This window comes from Bufo bufo, chromosome 9, assembly GCF_905171765.1.
Source record: "Bufo bufo chromosome 9, aBufBuf1.1, whole genome shotgun sequence".
NCBI lineage: Eukaryota > Metazoa > Chordata > Amphibia > Anura > Bufonidae > Bufo > Bufo bufo.
In genome coordinates this window covers 29286442-29310033 of record NC_053397.1, presented here as the reverse complement: position 1 = coordinate 29310033, position 23592 = coordinate 29286442, and the positions used below count along the sequence as shown (strand labels likewise).

At 38.1% G+C, this 23592-nt stretch overlaps 1 protein-coding gene across 7 annotated transcripts in view; it reads right to left on the bottom strand.

Moving 5' to 3' along the window:
• Nucleotides 1-9168: 9168 nt before the first annotated feature.
• Nucleotides 9169-23592, bottom strand: part of CADPS (calcium dependent secretion activator) — a 434676-nt gene continuing 420252 nt past the window's right edge. For all 7 annotated transcript variants that reach the window (XM_040407750.1, XM_040407754.1, XM_040407751.1 and 4 more), the window contains 2 exons: nucleotides 19404-19508; nucleotides 9169-9492 (listed from right to left, as the gene is read on the bottom strand). In XM_040407750.1, the coding sequence (XP_040263684.1) occupies nucleotides 9313-9492; nucleotides 19404-19508 (285 nt within the window). In that variant the 3' untranslated portion in view covers nucleotides 9169-9312. The remainder of the gene's footprint in view (nucleotides 9493-19403; nucleotides 19509-23592) is intronic.

Below are 23592 nucleotides of genomic sequence, written 5' to 3'. Positions count from 1 at the left end.
TGAAGAGAATAGGGCCCAATACTGACCCCTGAGGTACCCCACTAGTGACAGTGACCCAATCTGAGTATGTACCGTTAATAACCACCCTCTGTTTTCTATCATTGAGCCAGTTACTTACCCACTTACAGACGTTTTCTCCGAGTCCGAGCATTCTCATTTTATATACTAACCTTTTATGAGGTACAGTGTCAAATGCTTTGGAGAAGTCCAGATACACGACATCCATTGATTCGCCGCTGTCAAGTCTAGTACTTACCTCCTCATAGAAACTGATTAAATTAGTTTGACATGACCGATCCCTCACGAAGCCATGCTGATATGGCGTTATTTGCTTATTTCCCATAAGATGCTCTAACATAGCATCTCTCAGAAAACCTTCAAACAGTTTACCCACAACAGATGTTAAACTTACCGGCCTATAGTTTCCAGGCTCTGTTTTTGGACCCTTTTTGAATATTGGCACCACATTTGCCATGCGCCAATCCTGTGGGACATTCCCTGTCAGTACAGAGTCCGCAAATATCAGAAATAAGGGTCTGGCTATGACATTACTTAATTCCCTTAGGATACGGGGGTGTATGCCATCCGGTCCTGGCGATTTGTCTATTTTGATTTTTTTAAGTCGCTGTTGTACTTCTGCCTGGGTCAGACAGGACACATTTAATGGCGAATTTATTTCAGCATTCAGCATTTCATCTGACAGTTTATTTTCCTCAGTGAATACATTGGAGAAAAAAATATTTAACAGCTTTGCTTTCTCCTCGTCGCTCTCTGCGACTCCCCCCTCATTACTCTTTAAAGGGCCGACACCTTCAGATTTATACTTTTTAACATTTATATAATTGAAGAACATTTTAGGGTTAGTTTTACTCTGTTTGGCAATTAATCTCTCGGTCTCTAATTTGGCCGCTTTTATTTGTTTTTTACATGTTCTGTTTTTTTCCTTATAGTTTTTCAGTGCTTCCGTGCTACCCTCCTGTTTTAGGGTTTTATATGCTTTCTTTTTGTCATTTATTGCTTTCTTTACAGTTCTGTTTATCCACATTGGTTTCTTTTTGTTCCTTAACCTTTTATTCCCATACGGTATGTACCTCTCACAATGAGATTTTAGGATGTTTTTAAAGATATCCCATTTTTTGGCTGTATTTTTATTTTTGAGGACTTTGTCCCAGTTAGTTAGGCCTATGGCCTCTCTTAGTTGGCTAAATTTAGCTTTTTTGAAGTTTGGTATTTTTGTTTCTCCCTGTAGAAACGCTCTTTTGAATGATAATTGGAAGGTTATTACTTTATGGTCACTATTTCCCAGGTGTCCCCCAACCTGCACAGCTTCATTGTGAAGTGCTCTCTGCACAGAGCTGCTATTGCACCTTAAAGGGAACCTGTCACCAGTTTTATGGTGTCCTAACTAAGGGCAACATAAATAAGTGATTGATTCTCTTAGCACAATGCTGGGTCACTTTCTTTAATTGACCCAGTCAATCTGCCAACATCTTGTATTGAAAAGCTCCAGCTGATAATGATGAGTCATGAATATTTATGAGCTCCTGACTCTCCCCGCCCACCTGCTGCTGAATGACAGTTTGTTTCCATATGAACCAGCAGCAGTTGGGCAGGGGAGTGGCTATAGCTCTGAATTAAATATACGCTGGACTCAATGACATCACGCCGGACTCCAATCAGCTCATTAGCATGCGGCATGCAGCATCTTTGTGTGTATATTATGAGGTAACCATCTGTCACACCAGTAAGTAAATACATCTAAGGCACTTTTTAGTAGTTAATAATTGTATATAATTAGTTAGATTATAATCAAATATCCACATGACAGGTTCCCTTTAAAGTGTAACTGTCATTTCAGTTTATTTTTAATATTGTATATACCATTTTTGTAACATATTTTATTAGGAAAAGATGATTAATTGTACTAGAAAACAGGGCATAAAAAGTATTCTTAGCAAAGCTCTAACTGAGCATTACTAAGGAGAATCTGTGTTCAGTCTTTAGCATTCTACTGAGTGCTGAAGACGCCTGTATGTAACATATAGACTATCAGTCTGCCTCTTGTCACTGCCCCAGTTCCTGACTATGTACATGGGTGTGCTATCACTGCCTATCACACTAATTATCTGACTTATTACACACATGCGTCTTCAGTGCTGAGTAGAATGCTGAAGACTGAAGAGAGGCTTTCCTTAGGGTACTTTCACACTTGCGTTTTTCTTTTCCAGCATAGAGTTCCGTCACAGGGGCTCTATACCGGAAAAGAACTGATCAGTTTTATCCCCATGCATTCTGAATGGAGAGTAATCCGTTCAGTTTGCATCAGGATGTCTTCAGTTCAGTCGTTTTGACTGATCAGGCAAAAGAGAAAACCGAAGCATTCTACGGTTTTATCTCCGGCTAAAAAATCTGAAGACTTGCCTGAATGCCGGATCCGGCATTTTTCCCCATAGGAATGTATTAGTGCCGGATCCGGCATTCAGAATACCGGAATGCCGGATCCGTCCTTCCGGTATGCGCATGCGCAGACTGAAAAAAAGGTGAAAAAATAAATGCCGGATCCATTTTTGCCGGATGACACCGGAAAGACGGATCCGGCATTTCAATACATTTTTTCGACTGATCAGGCATTTTTAAGACTGATCAGGATCCTGATCAGTCTTACTAATGCCATCAGTTAGCATACATTTTGCCTGATCCGGCAGGCAGTTCCGGCGACGGAACTGCTTGCCGGATCTCTCTGCCGCAAGTGTGAAAGTAGCCTAAGTAACGCTCATTTACAGCTTTGCTAAAAAGAATCTTTACACCGTTTTCTAGAACAAAGAAATCTCTTTCCCTAATAAAGTATATTGGACAAATGTTTAACATCCCGGTCCCTACACAATATTAAAAATAAACTAAAACAACTGTTACACTTTAACTATATCTCAAGAAAATGAAGATAAAAATAATGTGATACAATTAACAGTATGTCACCTGCTGGTAAAAGATCTCTTAGAACCAAAAAGAAAACGTAGAAAGATGAAAAAGAAGAACATGTCGAGGTGACAACCCTCTGGTGATTTTAACATGTCATTAACATGTCTCATGTATCTGTGTCTGACAAGCTAAATCTGCCTGCAATTTATATGTGAAATAAAGTAACACTCCAAGTTGTTACAGTTCCGGAATGATTCTAAACACAATCTGATATTGGTGCAATGTGATCAGGTGCTTATTTCACTTATATTTCACCTACGTTCTTGTCATAATTAGTTTGTGGAGATATTCCTAGAGACATTTTATTAAACTCGATGGTTGTGTTGAGTTTTATAGGTTGTGTTGAGTTTTTTCAGATATAGCTTTCACTCCCAGACTGCTATTGTCACGGCGGTGTCTCGGTTGTTGTAGTTCGCCGTGACACGTCTGCCGTGCATAAAGTTGCCTGGCGCATCGTGTTGTTCTGCATGTTTGTGCACTGCTCCCTTTATCTTTGTTCCTTCCCAGTCTGGTGTGTGTGGGGTTAAGGTGTGGATTTAGGTATGTTCTGGGTGTGGCCTCATGGCTCTACTTATTCTGGTGCTGTGAGAGTGAGGTCAGTGGTATTCCAGCTTTGTTGGTGATGGAACTTTTCTCCTTTCCAGGATATTCCATCTGTCCAGTGTGAGGGCCACCTAGTTGGACATCAATGTGTTCCCTATGTTTCTTTGTATTCTACCCTACCTTCCCTTGTATATGTTTGGTGTGGGTTATGTTCAGGGTCTGTTGTATATCTAGTTGTTGTTCCATGTCTGTTCTGTTTGGTGTTTGTAGTCCAGAATGGTTGCTAGACATTTGCCATGTCTGTTCGTGCCTTCGATGAGAGGGTTCCTGGGGGAACTACAAAAAAAGGAAAGAATCAGCGTCAGCGCAAGCAAGTCTCTCCAAGACTGCCGCCAGCACGCCCAAACCACCAACTAGGAACCAGGCAGCCAGACAACAAACAGCTCGGAGAGATCGCACTGAACACTGCGTCCACCTCAGACACCTCCGGAGGACAAGCATGTGCACCAGAAAACAGCAGGAAAAACATGCTGACACCCTCTTCCGAAGGCACAGACAGACAGGGCAACATCTAGCATCCATGCAGGACAATACACACCAACGACAGACCAGACATGGAACAATAACTAGACATACAACAGACCCTGAACATAACCCACACCAAACATATACAAGGGAAGGTAGGGTAGAATACAAAGAAACATCGGGAAGACATTGATGTCCAACTAGGTGGCCCTCACACTGGACAGATTGAATATCCAGGAAAGGAGCAAGGGTCCAGCAGCAACAAAGCTTGAATACCACTGACCTCACGCTCACAGCACCAGAATAAGTAGAGCCATGAGGCCACACCCAGAACACACCTAAATCCACACCTTAACCCCACACACACCAGACTGGGAAGGAACTAAGATAAAGGGAGCAGTGCACAAACATGCAGAACAACACGTTGCCCCAGGAAACTGTATGCACGGCAGACGTGTCACGGCGAACTACAACAACTGAGACACCGCCGTGACAGCTATAGATCAAGAATTCCGCTGAATGTCTAAAAGAAGAGAACAGGGTTTGTGAAATCCTATGGAATCTGGGTGACCTTGGAACAAAAGTCTTCAAAATATCTATCAAACATAACTGCTGTAATGTTGTTACTTCCTGGACCTGGATATAAGAAGAAGGAGATTTGGCTGACTTACATAGAATTACACAGTGATAGGAGAAGAAGAGTTTGTAAGGTTAATTAAGAATATTACTTATGCAAATGATCTGTCTCTGGTTGTGTTTCAGTTTCTTCAGTGGCATGCTCATTTCAGAGGTCATTCCCATCTCTTCTTTATTTGTATCTTCCAAGAATAACCTTTTTATTCAAACAATTGATTCCTAATAAGCCCATAAAAGTATAGCTACATTTTGGTTATCTGTGTGACAACTGGCAGAGCGGCCTTTATTCTGTTAATTTTTGGGGTACAGAGGCAAGGCAAATAAAGCAATTATCTAGAACTGTGATGGCTAAACTCTGGAACTCCTGCTGTGGCAAAACTACAACTCTCAAGATACACACTTGTTTGGCTGTTCTCATAACCCCATAGAAATGAATGGAGCATGCTTGGAGTCATAGTTTCACCACAGCTGGAGTGCCGGAGGTTAGCCATCACTGATCTAGAATGTGGATTGCTGTTGCTAAGATCTCCATGATCATAAGAAAAGGTGATCGTGGTCCACTATTTCTCTCCATAAGCACCTTTAAAGTTGGGAACAGTTGTTTGAAAAGGTGGCTGAACGTGCTTACTGCCACTCCATCCAACGTTTTGAACTCCATCCCTGCTTTTTCCAAGCATGCTCATGTAGATCTTTTCATACCTCCCATACAGTTACATGAAGGCGTCAGCATGCCTGTTTGCCCAACGCTCCATAGCACTCCATCTCAGATAAGGAACCTGCTCCCCAATTCTAGAGATTTATGGAGATTCAACTGTTGCTGATAAAAGATTTTTCTTGAATCTTATGGATTCTGTTTGGCAGATTATGTCAACATGTTGAACAGGGAAACTTAAAATAGGTGTCAAAAAAGAAGACAACACATTTATGGAACAAAGCTGAGGATTTGGAGGGTTGGTGGAAGGGGTGGCAAAATGTACCACCTTTCGAGGAGGATCCCAGTAATATTACCTGGTGTAACTTTTAGAGGTGTAACTATAAGGGGTGCAGAGGTTGGAGTTGCACCCCATATAACAGACACACTTAATCCAGCTCACCTTCCTGGTTAGTATATTCCCTGACTCCTGAAATCTTAGGGGTGTGTCCCCTTTGCAATCAGCAAGAAACTTGAGAAAAAAGAACGGTTTCAGATTCAAATGGAGCTCCTCTTAAAACTTCTTCTTTATTGGTAAATTCATTTGCAGCGGACACAGCCACTTGGTACACAAGACAAGTTGACGTGTTTCGGGTACTGGACCCTTAGTCGTAACCCAACCTGGGACATGAGTGGGCCCAAAAGGTCTCTGTATCCCTGTCCAGTGCCATTATGGACTGGTAAGACTTTGGGGCCTCTCTTAGTTTAAGATTGAAATGTTGACAATTGTTATTCATATGTTGTCAACTTATTTTTAAGTTCCTATATACTTTCCGCTTTGTGACAACCCACACCCCCACTGTTCAACAGAGATTACACTCATTGCCTATGTCTATGTATAGAATGTTGATTTGGCTTGTACACTTTTAGAACGCAAAATGTATAAAATGTGTCAAGACAAGTTTGGCGTTCTGCATTATTTTAATAAATTCCTCTGCTCTAAAGACTGTTTCACATTGAAATATTGCATAAATTAAAATAATATTAAATAAACCATCACTGTATATTACAGGTGAAACTCGAAAAATTTGAATATTGTGCAAAAGTTCATTTATTTCCGTAATGCAACTTAAAAGGAGTTGCATTAATGCAACTTAAAATTAGAATATTGTGAAAAGGTTCAATATTCTAGGCTCAAAGTGTCACTCTCTAGTCAGCTAATTAATCCATACCCCTCTGAGCAAAGGGGACCTGAGATTGTGACTTTGGGGTTTCATAAGCTGTAAGCCATAATCCTCCAAATTATAACAAATAAAGGCTTGAAATATCTCGCTTGGCATGTAATGAGTCTATCTCATATGTTAGTTTCACCTTTTAAGTTGCATTACTGAAATAAATAAACTTTGCACGATATTCTAATTTTTCGAGTTTCACCTGTTTACTATACTTGACACAAAGTTTTAACCAATACTGTAGATAAGATGTGACAAAAATACCTACAGATTGGAGGAAGAAGTGGAAGTACCTCTTAGACTCTTTAGGCAGATCCAAAGACTGGTTCATGGATACATTATTGGAAGTGAACATGTTACAGAAAACTGGAATGTGATTGCATTTTAGCTCTCGAATTATGGCCTCAATACCTGACCCACTGAAATCAGTAGAACAGCGGGGGTTTGGGTTTTGCTGCTACTAAACCTACACTAAAATGCGTCTGCCTTGACTTTAACTCATATTGTTTAAGAAAAAAAGGAAACATATTTTAAAACGTTGACTTTTTAGGCATGTAGATAAATTCCAGATGTATTGCAGCCAGAAAGATTGCCACTAACCTGCTTATTTTGGTTATTTTTCTTTGCTTATTTCAGTTGACGCTTTCTTCCTGATCGTGGATCTGTGCTGTGTGCTCTGAACCTTGCAGATGTCTCCCCTTCCTACTGACCCCTTCCTTAACCCTTCATGCAGGAGGAAGCTGCACCTACATCTCCCTCCTCACCCCATTTCTCTTTCTTCAATTTACTGCGTTTCACTAAATTGATTCTTTAAGGTTATTACACCTTCACAGAGAGCCTACAGACATGGAAGGGGAGAGAGGTGGCATTTTTCCCTAAAAAGATATCGTACTAAAGTTTAATGAGTTCATAATAAAGGTATTATAGTTTTCTACTATTGTAAGGCGTTGGCGCCAACTGCCATATCTGTTCTTCCAACTGTTGATCTAATCCGGCCACATACACAAGTAAGCTGTTGGTTGACTCCAGATAACAATTGAGGGCCCTGAATGGGGGCCCCTTTATCAACTCTGAATTCCTTAATAGGTTGTTTGATTATTATTTTTTAACTAGACAAGCCCTTTAATTCAGACATAATTTTCTCAGAATGTTAACCAAATATTGGTAAAGTCTATCAGAGGCTTACGAGGTGACTCTTAAATCAGTCATCCATAACCGTGACTTGTTTCATAAAGGTAACCCAGATGATGCTACTTAGGTAAACCGGTTATTGTGTATGTCCATGGTCAGTGACAAAAACATTATACTGCAAATGACTTTTTTTTTTTTTTAGAATGAATTTTTTTTGGACTTTCATAAGGGTCCTTTTACATGGCCACAAGCAGGGCCAAAATGAGCGCTGATTGACATAAAAACAAGTCAAACTGTGATCGTTTAAAGGGTCTTACCTGGGCCGATGCATGAGGGACAAACGATTGTTTATACAATTGTTCATCCCCATACAGTTTGCATATTGTGAGCAGCACATCCCCTATTTATGAACATTTGAGGCAAACAAACTGCATAAAAACTCAGATCAGCCATCTTGGCTGATCAGTAGGGTGTTTAGATAGATTGATGATAGGCCAAATGAGCGTTTCTAGGAACATTCTTTCCTGATCACCAAACCCTTTAAAAGGACCTTCAGTGCATTGGGTCATAAATGTAACCAGATCTCAATAAGTGACTACACCACACTTAGGACATCTGAATAGTTATTTATTGAGAAGCCACAGTCCTTACACTTTTACAACTGTAGGCTTTTGTAAGGCAAAAGCAAGATGGATCCACTATTTTACACAGATAAAAAGCTTCTTGAGGGACCCCGGTGACATGCAGTTACTGGTCAAAATGCAATGTACATGGCAGATATAAAAACAATTGTGAACACAAAATTATGTAAATTAAGGTTACAATCTACGGAAATAAGTATTGTATATTCTTATAAACACAGTTTATAGTCTAAGTCTGTTATTAAAGTTGTCTTTTTGTTAGATTTTTTTTAAAGTTTTTTTTATACATACACTTTTATTAAAACCTAAACAAAATGTAACATTTAAAGAGACATTAACATAAAATTGTTGTTTTTTTTCTCTCTTTTTCCCCAACAGTAACTTGTTCGGTTGTCTCATATGTAGAACGAGAACAGTTGTGGTTTTGGAATACTAATCCGCCGATATGTAACCTCTAGGTAAGTAACAGAATGTTCAAGTAAAACTGTATGACTTAGAGTTTTGGATGATAAACCTTGGATTGTAATGATATCACCATAGATAAACCTCATTGGGTGTAGCCTCTTTCTCTTTTCGGAAACAAAGCCTCTAATTGTAGTTCATTCATTTGAGCGGATGGCATCCACGCGACAGAAATGACATTACTATTCACTCATAGGCACAATAATTTACCATCAACGTATATACATTACAGGAATGAAGCATTGGATATTTTTGCTGAAAACAGGGACATACCTAGCATGTTTCCTATATATTTCAATTAACAGTATTAAACAATGGTGCTCTATATTGCTTATGAACCTATAGATTTGAAGTTAGGAAACCCATGAACCAAATGTAGTGCGTTTTTTGTTTGGAATCACACAGCTAGAATGACAATTGTATTGGTAAATTTCTTATGGGCATTTGGAGCGGACAGAAAATTCCCTAATGTGGCTAACAGACATGCACTGGGTATCGGGCTACATCCCATTCAGACTCTACAACCAGATATTTAATCGTCTTCCTCGTCTTCTTCATCGCTGTCCTTCATGGTTATGCCTTGGAGGCCTCCTCCTTCGCTGACGGAAGCTGTTGCCTCCTCCACTGTTAGCCGGTTTCGGATTGTATCGTAGGTCTTGCTGTTTAGCGTAGAGTCCAGTACACCTTGTAATCGGAAGTCTCGATAGGTTTTCTAGAAAGAATGATAAAGACGTTATATACCGGAGCTACACACGGGTTGATGTTACTTTCCGTCAGTAGATAGATGATGGAGGTTATAACTCAATTAGTGTCTACTTCCTAGCTTCTCCTAAGACACAATTAGTCGCTAATGATAACGGCTGATAGTAAATAAGGTGAAAATGAAGTTGATACGTCGATCGTGATGGCAATGTTTTAGAATTTTCTCTTCACACCAATTTCACTGTAACAGTAGTTTTTTTTTTTTTTTTAACAGCATTACACATGGCACAACTATAGCCCATTATGTTCCCGAGAGGCATAACTTATTAGTGACTTGTTTAATGAGGTGATGATTCTGTGAGCTTAACCCCTGTGAGCCAAAACGCCTTCATCAAACATTACGACAAGTGACAATTTCAAATAGTACTTATATTGCAGATTTTTCCGAGATCAGTATTAAGTTTTCCAGTACAGAAAATATGTCATTAAATTAAAAATTTCTTAAGGGGGTTGTCTGATTTAAGTAAAAATCATGAATGATACCCAGGAAACGGTGTAAAAAAAATCACCTTTTTGCCATCCCATTCAAGTCATCCTGCTGTGATTTGGCTGCAGTGGTCATGTGACCATAGATGGTAGCACAGCACTGGAATGGTGAATCTTTCAAAAAGTATGTTTTTTTTTCTTTAACTTTTCTGCCAATCCTACATTTTTTATTTAGATCTAACAAACCCTTTAATCACCTAAATTGACTTCAAATTACTACATTCTGAGTTATAAATTCTTCTGTTGAGACTTCCATTAATTAGCCAGAGAAAAGAGCAGCTACAAAGAGTGTCTGTTTCTCTGAAGGACCTATCATGATGTCAATTACATGGATAATCCATAGATTTCAATGGGCACCATGTAATGTTTCATTCTCTCTGTGGTTTCACTGTGTTGGACACTTGGTGCTTGTTCTCCAGCAGATAACAGCTGGGACTCCAATCTTTTTTTAGGGGCATCCTTCTAACAGAAAGGAATTGTAACAATCAGACAACACCGTCAAATGTTTTTATTATTTTTGTGGTTTACCGCACCATGTAGATACAGTATAATGAATGTATTCATAGTGTTTCTAGTCCCACTAAATCTCACAGTCTAAGATGTCTCCTCCCTTTAAAGGTTAGCAATATTTGAGAAGATAAACTTAAAGGGGTTGTCTCATCTCAGACAATGGGGGCATATTGCTAGGATATGCCCCCATTGTCTGATAGGTGCAGGTACCACCACTGGGACCCACACCTATATCGAGAACCGAGCCCCGAAAGTGGTGGAGGGCACACTGCACATGAGCAGCAGCTCTCCATTAATTTTCCATGGGGCCGCTGAAAATAGCTGACCGCTGGCTTGGCTATTTCCATCGGGCCCATAAAAGTGAATGGGTTCGTTGGCCGGTCATGCGCGGTGCGCTCCCATTCACTTCTATTGGGAGAGCGCTTGGTGGTGGCCGGACCAGTGTCCTCCAGCCACCACTTTGCAGGGCTCCGTTCCCGATATACAGTACAGACCAAAAGTTTGGACACACCTTCTCATTCAAAGAGTTTTCTTTATTTTCATGACTATGAAGGCTTCAAAACTATGAATTAACACATGTGGAATTATATACATATAAAACAAGTGTGAAACAACTGAAAATATGTCATATTCTAGGTTCTTCAAAGTAGCCACCTTTTGCTTTGAATACTGCTTTGCACACTCTTGGCATTCTCTTGATGAGCTTCAAGAGGTAGTCCCCTGAAATGGTCTTCCAACAGTCTTGAAGGAGTTCCCAGAGATGCTTAGCACTTGTTGGCCCTTTTGCCTTCACTCTGCGGTCCAGCTCACCCCAAACCATCTCGATTGGGTTCAGGTCCGGTGACTGTGCAGGCCAGGTCATCTGGCGCAGCACCCCATCACGCTCCTTCATGTTCAAATAGCCCTTACTTTCAAAGTTTTCCCAATTTTTTGGCTGACTGACTGACCTTGATTTCTTAAAGTAATGATGGCCACTCGTTTTTCTTTACTTAGCTGCTTTTTTCTTGCCATAATACAAATTCTAACAGTCTATTCAGTAGGACTATCAGCTGTGTATCCACCTGACTTCTCCTCAACGCAACTGATGGTCCCAACCCTATTTATAAGGCAAGAAATCCCACTTATTAAACCGTACAGGGCACACCTGTGAAGTGAAAACCATTTCAGGGGACTACCTCTTGAAGCTCATCAAGAGAATGCCAAGAGTGTGCAAAGCAGTAATCAAAGCAAAAGGTGGCTACTTTGAAGAACCTAGAATATGACATATTTTCAGTTGTTTCACACTTGTTTGTTATGTATATAATTCCACATGTGTTAATTCATAGTTTTGATGCCTTCAGTGTGAATCTACAATTTTCATAGTCATGAAAATAAAGAAAACTCTTTGAATGAGAAGGTGTGTCCAAACTTTTGGTCTGTACTGTATGTGCGGGTCCCTATATAAGACAATGAGGCATATCCTAGCGATATGCCCCCATTTTCTGAGATGACACAACTCCTTTAATGTAAGACTAGTTACAGTATATGCCCATACTTAGAATTACTTAAGCTTTAGATGCTACTTTTGGATGATAATGTAGCCCCATGTATGTAGCTTTTCAGAAAGACTACTATATCAGAACAGGCACTCATATACATCAAAGGGTGGGTTAACATCAAGTTTTTTGCCTCCGTTTGACGTCTACATTAGAAAAAAGGATAAAAAAACACAACAAACCACGTTCTTGTGTCCTGCAGAGTAGTTTTTTTTTAACAATGAAACTCTGTGGTGAACAGATGCCACTGTATGGCATTAGTCTGAGGCATCCGTTTAACGTATATGTTTGTGTATACCTTAAACAGATAGGAAAAACTTGATGTGAACTCAGCCCAAATTTTTTTTTTCTTTTTACTTTTTTTGCCTGCATGCTGCTATTTTAAAAGGGTTTTCCGAGATTTTAAAACGTATGGCCTATCCTCTGGATAGTTCATCCGTGTCTAACTGCTGAAGGTCCAACACCTGGGACCAGCGATCAGTTATTTGAGAAGGCACTGGCACTCTTGTGATCGCCACGGCCTTCTCGCAGCTCACCATGCACAGTACCGTACATTATATAGGGGCTGTGCTTAGTATCGCACTCAGCCGCATTCACTTCTATGGGGTGTAGCTGCTTCTAGGTCTTGTCGGACCCCCATTAGAAAACCCCTTTAAGGCTAAACTTAAACACTAAACCTAGAAATGAATAATACAATTAGAGTGTGTCAGTCTACAAGGTTTTCTGCAGGATTGTAGAAATCCAGTAGACAACAAATGGCATAATGCCCTACCGATCTGTTCCATTTTCATCTGGGAAATGACTTAGGGGCAGGACTTAGCAATGGGGCAAGGCTTAATAATGTATTTGCACTACTGAGCCCAGGGAAAGGCGGGGAGGCTCCTGCTGCAGTCAGTTATCTTACAGTGTTGATCACGAATATTCGAATTGCGAATTTTTATCGTGAATATAGGCACTTAGAGAATTCGCAAATATTTAGAATATAGTGATATATATTAATAATTTTGAATATTTGAGATTTTTTTTTAAATCAGTACACATGATCCCTCCATGCTTCTAGCTTGTGGACCAATGAGAAGGCTACAGTATCTTTGACTTTAGGAGTAGTGTTGATTGCGAATTTTCGTAATGCGAATTTTTATCTCAAATTTTTTAATTGCTGAGTAAAAATATGATTCCTCCCTGCTTCTTACTTGTGGGCCAATGAGTCATTGGCCCACAAGCAACTTAAGCAGGGAGGAATTCATGACTTTAGATGGGAAAAATGACGAATATTCTAAAAAACTAATATATAGCACTATATCGAATATATTCAGGTTTTTTGAATATTCGGAATAATCTAAAGCTATAATATTGCGCTATATAGCAAATATAAAAAAAAAACTAATATAGAGCAATTTAGCTAATATAGTGCTATTATCTTCTTTGTCTAATAGTTGTAATTTTTTTCTCATCTGAAGTTCAGAATGACAACTATAAAAAAAATGATTATAGCACTATATTAGCTAAATTGCTCTACATTAGTTTTTTTTGAATATTCGCTATATTGCTATATATTCTTGTTTTAGAATATTATGAATATTCGAAAAAACTAATATATTCGATATAGTTCTATATATTTGTTTTTTAGAATATTCTGAATTTTTCCCATCTAAAGTCATGATTCCTCCCTGCTTAAGTGGCCCACAAGCAAGAAGCAGGGAGGAATCATGTATTAAAAAATTCGCATTACGAAAATTTGCATATTCGCATATTACGCGATCATTACTTTGCTGATTTTTAGAGTAAATAAATTGTAGAATATAACGATTCTTCGAATTCGCGAATATTCGACAAATATTTTACAAAATATTCGCGAAATTTTGAGAATTCGAATATGACCCCTGCCGCCCATCACTACTTACAAAGTGACACAGGATGGTGATAGTGAAGAAGAGGAAGGTTGATCTTCTGGACACAAAACAAAGATTGCTTTATACATTTCTCAGTTTAAATTTTTTTGTTATATAAAATAAGATAGGAAAAGAGGAGATTAAAGGAGTAAGTAATGCTATATTTTGTATATTTTGTGCATTTTCTACGTTTCATGGAATGTTTAACAATGAAGAATAGAAGTAATCTTGGGTCAATGGGATGACATATTTGTTATATGCAAACACTATTGGTGGACCATTTTCAGTACCTGTGTCTCTATAAGGACATTACAAAGATTTTCTCAGGGATTCAGGGGTTTTTAGCTGAAGCAAAAAATGTTGTAAAAGAGAATGTGTATTGTCAGTTATTATAATATTATAATCTCTAATTTAAAAGACATAATTACCAATCTTTGACTAGTGGCCTTAGCGCTGACTTACTATGTCTTGGATAAAAATCCAATTTAATTATCTGTGTGCGAAATTTACATAGGTGTTAAAACGGCGTTTCACTTTTCGTCATTGTTCCAAGTGCTCAGGCATCGGCTTGTGGGTTTGAATTTCAGCCATTGTGTTCAAAGATGGTTCATGTTGCCACTGTTTTGTGGCTCCTGACGTCGGTTTCTTCTGGGCGTAAATTGGTGCCATTGTACTTTGTATCTCGCCTCAGTTTGACACTGCTAGGGTTAACTTCCCTTGGCTCTGTGTGTGTGCACCTATTTGTCTTATCTCTGCTATATACTCCGAGTTGTGTGTCCTGTCCATAGCTGAGCAAAAAGTTCTGTTTGCAACACTTTATGTTTGTATCTGTTCAGATTCTCTCTGCTTGTCCTGTGTCCGAATTTTGACCTAAGTTATGTTTGCCAATCCCCAGTGTCTGTTCCATGTATTTGTATGTATTCTGTGTGCCTGACCTCGTCTTGTTTAGTCTGTGGTTGCCTTGGTCTTTCATGCACTCTACCAGCCTATTCTCCACTTGGTTCCATCAGTGTGCTTTTCCTATGCCTCCACTGGAGTCTCTGACCTATGTGTGTCATCTGCCAACTACACCAGGACTTTTCCAAGAAGTAGCAGGCTTGTGTCTCCTGCGAAGTCCAGATCCCTGTATAGGGGTTAAAGGGGGATAACCAGGGGACCGTTGGGATAACGCCCTCAGGAGTAGCCCAACGGTTAGTTGGCACAATGGTTCCACAACCATTGTCTGTAATAATAGGATTATTAATAAATTACATATCCATCCGATCAGAGGTCTGAATTGTAACCTACTTGTCAATATATAAGAATATGCTAATTGAACATATTCTACCAACTTGTGAAAAAAAAAACATTATACTAATAATTTATATCCCCAAATGAAACCCTAAAATTAAATCTTTGAAAGGTAACTACAGAAAATCCACTGACCATCAACTTTTAACATATCGGGTTAAAAAATGTTTTAGTTCATGTGTAATGGTGACATTTGGCATAATGCCTGGATGTTAGAGATAATGCAGATACCAAAGCAGTTTCCTTACCGGTTCCTCAAACACTTATAGAACCTGTTAGAAAGATATGCTTCTGTTGTCATTTTAATTACGCAGAAGTAACACAACTCACATCTACCTCACAGGGTTTTGTTTTTTTGCCTATCTCTGGATCAACTTGCAGGATAACAGGCCGAACTGGATGGACAGATGTCTTTTTTCGGCCTTATATACTATGTTACTATGTTACTATCTGTCTACATTTTATAATGTCCTTTGTAGGAAATATATCATTTGTTTGGTCTACGCTAACACCTCATTACAAGGAATCTGTCAGCAGTTTGGACCAAGCTGAACTGATGACATCCCTAGAAAGGAGCAGGGGACAGCAAGACCAACATACTTTTTGTGAAGTTTTTATTATCAGGAGTAGTGTTAATATGAACTTTTGTTCTTCCAGGCTCTTCTCCTGTAAGTGCACAAGAGGTGGAGCTTCGATGTGAAGTGCTCTCTGCATTGAGCTGTTTCACTGTCCTTCCACTCTGCTATAATTAACAGTTGTAGTGGTCTACTGTTTGAATGCTATGTCACTGAAATTAGAAGAGATGGGCTGTTAAGAAGATCATTGTAGAGAGCACTTAAAAGGGAAGTCCCACCTCCTGGGTACTTGTAGGAGCAGAACCTGTAAGAATAAATCTTCATATTCACGCTACGGCTACATTCACACAAACGTTGTGTTTTGCGGATCTGCAAAACACGGATATGGGCCCATGTGCGTTCCGCATAGAAAATGCCTATTCTATTTTTGTGGGGCAGCTGGACGGAGCAACGGATGCGGACAGTAAACGGTGTGCTGTCTGCATCTTTCGTGGCTCCATAGAAATTAATGGGTCCACACCGTTCCGCAAAATTGCAGAACGGATGTGGACTCATTCATACGGTCGTGTGAATGTAGCCTACTCTTGATAATAGAAGCTCCACAAAATGGTAAGCTTGTACTGCTCTTCCCAGCCCCTACCTAGTACTGTCAGCAGTTCAGCATGATCAAAACTGCTGGCAGGTTCCTTTTAAGATGTTTTGAAATCAATGTCTCATATTTATAAGTAGAAAGATGAAACATAATTATAATTTTTAAGACAGTACTAGGGACAAGCTGGGGACAGCAGGACTAACATACCTTTTGTGTAGTTTTTATTATCAGTAGAGTTATTATGAACTTTTATTCTTCTAGGTTCTGCTCCTGTAGGTGCCCAGGAGGCGGAGCTTCACTGTGAAGTGCTCTCTGTATTGAGCTGTTCACAGCCCTCTCCTTCTGTTTTGAGTGACAGCTATGGTGGTCTCCTGGTTGAATGTTACAGCTGTCACTCAGAATGGAACGGAGCGGCTATGAAGCAGATCATTGCAGAGAGCACTTCACAATGAAGTCCCACCTACTGGGCACTTTCAGGAGCAGAAACTGTAAGAATAAAACTTTTTCACAGCACTCCTGATAATAAAAGCTGCACAAACTCCATTGCTTTTATCAGCTGCTACCTAGTGCTGTCAGCAGCAGGTCAAAACTACTGACAGACTCCCTATATCATATTCTCGTGTTTTGAAAGTGGAATGATGAAACAAAATTACGATTGTCAAGAAATAAACACTTTACAGCTCATTTTACAAAACCTATTCCAGTTCTTATTGAAGTGTGCTAGGTTGTCACTGTTTGTTTTTAACTAGGGTTGAGCGAACTCGAACTGCAAAGTTCAGGTTCATACCGAACTTTGCGAGTTCGGGTACCCGGACCCGAACCCGGACTTTTTCACTTAAGTTCGGGTTCGGGGGATTTTATTATTTTCCGTTATAACATGGTTATAATGGAAAATATTAGCATTCTTAAGACAGGATGCTAAATAAAATGGCCATTGAGAGGTTAAAACTAATAAAAAAACTCACCTCATTCACTTGATCGCACAGCTGGTATCCTCTTCTTTCTTCAGGACCTGCAAAAGGACCTGCGATGATGTCACTGCGCTCACCACGTGGTGAGTGCTGTGACGTCACCGTAATTCCTGCTGAATGAAGATAGATGGACCCGTGGTGACGTCACCGCGCTCACCACGTGGTAAGCGCGGTGACGTTATCACAGGTCCTGAAGAAAGAAGAGGATACCGGCTGCACGATCAAGTGGATGAGGTGAGGTTTTTTTTATTTTTTTTAACCCCTCAATGGCCATTTTATTTAGCATTCTGTCTTAAGAATGCTATTATTTTCCTTTATAGCCATGTTATAACGGAAAATAATAAAGTGAAGTTCAGGTCCCCATTGACTTTAATGGGGTCCGGGTTCAGGGTCAAGTTCGGGTCTCGGCGTCGCTCATCCCAACTTCCACGGGTTCGCTCATCCCTATTTTTAACACAAAATGATAATTGTTTCAATTACATGTTTTTTTAAATCAAATTTTCATCCTTTGATTCATTTTTGCTAAATTATATTCATTTTGAAATATAGTAAAAATATGAACTGGTTAAATTACTAAAAGTGTGCGCGTTGTTAGAAATCGACGTATTACCACAGTGCGTCACAATTGTTATTGTGCATCCCACTGTAGCAGATTTGTGGTGATGAAAAAGCAGTGGCAAAAGCTATTTATAACCAATGCCTGACGTCTCAGCAAAAAGGAAAAAAAAAAAAAAAAGGATGTCATTGGCATTCACAAAACAAGGTATCATTATTAGCAGTTTAAAATGGATGTGTCAAAACACCTGCATAATAAGATGTTTTAATTAATATTCCAACTTCTGTACCTTGGGAAGGCACTGTGCTCAGAATACTCATTTTGGTAATGTCTGCAGATCTTACATGCTGCCAAATAAACTTACATAAAGAAATGTATTTGTGCAATTCTTTTAATATCTTGTTTGCATTTCTTAAAGAAAATCATAATAAATAAAACTGTAACAAGATTAAAAAAAAGTCTTGTTTTTTTTATGATTCATTTATTAAGGACCTGGAAATGGCAGCCTCTGAGTAAAAACAAATGCAATGAATGTTATTTAATTGATGTAAGCTCTCCTACAATCTTATTTTATGGTAAACCACTGTGATTTCACACTGAAATAATTATCATTAGCCCAAGACACGCATACACAGGAATAAAAATATACTTTCCGGGCATGTGATCTCACCTTTGTGATCTCTTATAGTTCAGTGTAAACACCCATTGTAAGAGAAACTACTTCAGTTAATTATGAGAACAATATCAATTTGCATTTTGTTTAATGATCACAGAATACATTAAGGTATGCTGCGAAGAAATATTTGTATCACCAGCAGATACAGAAGAGTTTTTAAGGAGTATATGAAATTATTGAAATGCTATGGTAGAATAAAAAAATTAAATAAATGTAATAATTAAAAGAAAAAGAAGATACAGTTATACACTTTATTTATATATTTTTTAGTTTCTACTAAAAATTGCTTGACTAGTAGGAAATGTATTAACATGTATCAAATTCAAATGAAAAAAAAAAACAATCCTAATGACAATGCATTAGGCATTTTTTTCTCTGCATTTGTTTTAAATCTACAACATATAAAAAAAAGAATAATTAATTCAATATTTCTCATTGCAAATTTGCAACTGTCATATCACTATTATATTATTATGTCATTGAACTAATATATATATATATATATATATATATATAAAAATATAAATATATATATACACAATAAATAGTAATTTCTCTCTCTATATATAGTATATCTCTCTTTCTCTCTCTATATATATAAAAAAATAAAAATTTTAAGTAGAAAATAGAGCACACAAAATAAGTTGTATCCTAACTTTGTAACACGATAAAACCCTAACTTTGTAACACGATAAAACAGATCTATAACCATTTTCCCATAATTAAGAAAATAAAATAAGTTTTATAAATGATGGCTACGAGAAATAAAATGGTATACCTTGACAATCCTAATGAGGGTTTTCAGCTGATAGATGTGAAGTTGTAGGTCCATACGGTCAGTGAGCCATGTACAAATAACATTCATTGAACTGGTGTACCATTGCTGAAAAACAGATAAAAGTTCTCCAGACATACAGTAAGAACAACAACAAGGTGTCCCAAAGGGGGCAAATAATTATATAATTCAAAATAATTTATTTCCAGAGAAGTAATTTAAGATTATTCAACATAAAACATTTGAAATACCTTCATAAAAAAATATGAAATATAAAAAGTAAATGAGAACCATCAAAAAATAAATGCAACCAATGAGCTTTAAAGATACATAATAAAAAAAAATTCAACTTACCTTTTTTTTTTAGGACTATATATTTAAGAATATTAAATCTACGCTACAATTGTCTAAATGTAACCAGTCTTCAGCAGGAAACATAGACACATATTTGCTGCATTATAATATAGTCAATGGGTGTTTGCATGTTGGATACAACCTAAAGCGAAAGAACTTATTGCTGTTTGCATATCCAATGTGCTATCAATTTGCTTGAAATTACAAGAATATTAACTGAACACATACACATACAAATGAGCTTCGATCAAGCTGTTGAAAATAATTATTTCCCTCTAAGAGGGTTAATTTTGCTTCTTGCCTGTGAAAAATGCTTGAAGCTGTGTCACTGCAGACTGCCAGCCCTGCAGAGCAAGATGTCTCTTGAGCAATGCACTTCTAGAATGCTGTTTAGAGATTCATATTTCATTTCCCCTTAGCGATGTCGAAATAGTGTTATCGTACATCAACCTGTGCAATGAGCTTATAACTATGGGTGCCATCCCTCTAGTACAGAGAGTAAAATATAAAGTATAAGTACAATAAAAAGGGTTGGAAATGGTCGCATTTCGAGGACCAATTAACACCATCGGAGCGCAGCTAGTTTCTGCAGGTAGATTTAATAAATATATCCTATGAAAAATAATACATATTTTTGCCAAAGATGGAATTCAATAAAAATTGTTGGCTTGAAGGCACACATAAATGACCTAATAATAGTAAAAATGTACAAAACATACTATATTATACTAAAATATAAGTATAGTAGAGTACAATATAGTATTATGATAAATAGGTTACACTATGGTCCAATGTATATAAAGAAATATAAATTTTGAAATAATACAACAATAAGACTAAAAAGTATATAGTTCAAAATGAAAAATTGTATTATATTTGAACTAATGTGAAAAACTTGTTCTTATGCGGAGGAAAACTGGTAGAGATCGGTTTCGCAGAAATGTATGGGCTCCTCCGAATGTATACCATTGACATAAATGTATGTATATATAAATGCATATGTCTGCTTCTATTTCCCATATAAAAAGTAAGAAATGCTCTATATTGTGCAGACCGTTGTATTGAAAAGTGTAGTGGACACTACTTTGTAATACAGTTGAGGAAACAGTATACCAACATATGTCAGCTACAGTATATGTACGCCACTTTTCTGGCTTCTGTTTGATTAATGATAGTCTATGGGCAAATAAGACACGTAGATCTGGAAAATTTCTCAAAGACGACACCAGATAGAGAGATGTACTTTAAGTCAATGAATTGCGAACTTTGCCAGTGGCAGATCATACTAATACAAAAATCATAATCCTGCAAGATCAAATATTGAAATATAGCTGCCACTAGACCAATCAAGTAGAGTACTGATACAATATACAAGATAGTCACATCCTACGTGAACAACTCTGTCCAGCAATAAATAAGATATAAAATATATAACCCATCCAGATGTTTTTTTCTAAAACAATACTGCTCATTGACCTACAAATAGCTTATAAAGACTACAGGTATGTAGGAGTCGATGTTGTGAAGAAAAAGACCATATCGACCAAAAATGACCCTTCCTTTTTAATGGAACCAAAAAAATATATAACTGCACAAATTGAGAAGTATATTACATTACCATACATACTGATCCTGAGATGACTTTCTATAGTTGATTAACACCACAATGCTAATGACTACTTAAAGTGGTTTCTGATCCAGATGAAACTTTTTTTTTTTGCAATTTTTCAGTAAATCAAAAGGAGTCCCCAGGACACTCATCAAAGTACCGAATGGCTACAAAGAGTGTCTCTCCTTTTGGAGGACCTAGTATATCCATACATCACATGGACAGACGTTGGTATAGGCCCAATGGGAAGGGTGCAGTGTTTTGTTTCCCCTGTGGTGATGCTGTAGGGAAATTAAACACTTGATGCTAAGTTCTTCCAAGGATTATAGCTCGTGACCCATCAGGACCATTGCCACAAAATGAGATCGGATAAAATGGATGAACGTTTACACTTTATGTACTCAGAAAGAATATCTTATCATTTGTACTATAAACAGCTCCATTCATTCCACAGGCTGGTTCTGGTACTGAAACTTGGTCTCATTCAAATTATTAAGTTTGGGCTTTAGTATCATATATAGTGGTCTGCATCTTCTAGTCACTGAGCTGGGTAAACATCGGGGGGCTACAGGGCTCTCTCAGTTTTGATCAGGGGGTTCCAACAGTTGGACTCGCCTTATCATTTATTGATGGTCTATACTAAGAATTGACCTTCAACATTTGACTCCTGCAAACATCTATCTCAATGTTTAAGAAAATTGATTATCCATGAATTAATCCACTGATTTGCTTGACTTCTATCTATATGCAGTTCTCCGTTGTTGTCCATGCTGAGCCCAGCTGGACACACACGACGCAAGCTTCTATTTTTTAATTTTTTTTATAGACATCGAAACACATTGGTGGTCTGCTTCGTGCCAGACAAATAAAATCCATGTTCTGATTTTGATGAGATCAGTGCACTTAAACTAATGAAATAATCTTTCTATCAAACTACAGTCCGCACCCTGCAGGGCAGAGGCAGTAAGGTGTGAGGCAAGTTATTAGGGGTCACCACATTAACTTTACTTACAGTGTGGTATATTTTAATAGGGTCATAATAATATAATTTGACATTTCCTTCTTGGTAGAGAAGAATTAAGCCATTAGAAGAGGTTTGTGCCCTGTCTATACCCAGAGATTGGAGCAGGTGTTTAACTACAAGCATAAATCCTTCATTTAGATCTTTTGTAATTGCCTCTGGTGACCATTAGCAAATTATGGAGATGAGAGTGAAAACACAAATATTATTCTCCTATTGTCTCATTAGTAGTCACTTTTCTTCTATCACGTCGGCCACCACTTAATATGGTGTGAAGTTCCCTCAATCCCGGCTGTTAAATGGACGAAGCTCTGCACAGTTGGTACACATGGCTGCTTCAGTATGTATATAATATGTGTGTCCATAATTAAAATACTACCAGTGTCTCAACCTTTTTCTACTGGAGCTTCTCCAGCCTGGGTAACACCAGTAGTCAAAGTCCCCCCAAAATCAAAAACTGATCCCAATTATTATTTTTTTTTGCCACAAATGTTATACCACCAGATCCTCCTCGACAGCTGCGAGCTTCTCACCACGGATACTTACTCCACAGTTCACTAAGCTCTGGTCTATAGAAATAGCATACCGTACATAGGGCTTTCATACTTATGCTGGCAATACATAGAGCGATGTCTTTTTGACACCTACAGTTGGTAACCGACAGGCCAGTTCAAAAACATTTCTTTCCCCAAAAATGTAGTGAGCACTATTATGTTTTAGGATGTTAATAGTTTTTGGAATGGACCATTGATTGCTGTCTCTTTTCCTGTCTGTCTCATTGATTCAGGACTTGAGGGACAAGATCTGGTGAGGACCTGCTCATCTACAACACTAGGTGTTAAATGTGTTATCTTTTTGCATTGTGACCTCTGGTTGATAAGACATTTTCCTCTTTTCAGACATTCTCTTTCTCCCTGGATCTAGATCAGATTATTGGGAAGAAAGTTCCCTACATTGGAAAATATCCTTAATAAGGGAAGTGATCATAACTCAGTTCTTGATCCAGAAAAACACATCATACAAGACCATTTGACATGAAAACAGTGGCACATTTTCATAGTAATTATTAAGCAGAGAGTACTTCAAACTTCAGAAAGAATACATTTTGGCAGTACCATGCCAATACCTATAGCCATAGCGGCTCTTATAGGGCAAAAACACTTTAATGTGTGTAGCCTTCGTACAGACGATAAAAAAGAATATTGCTG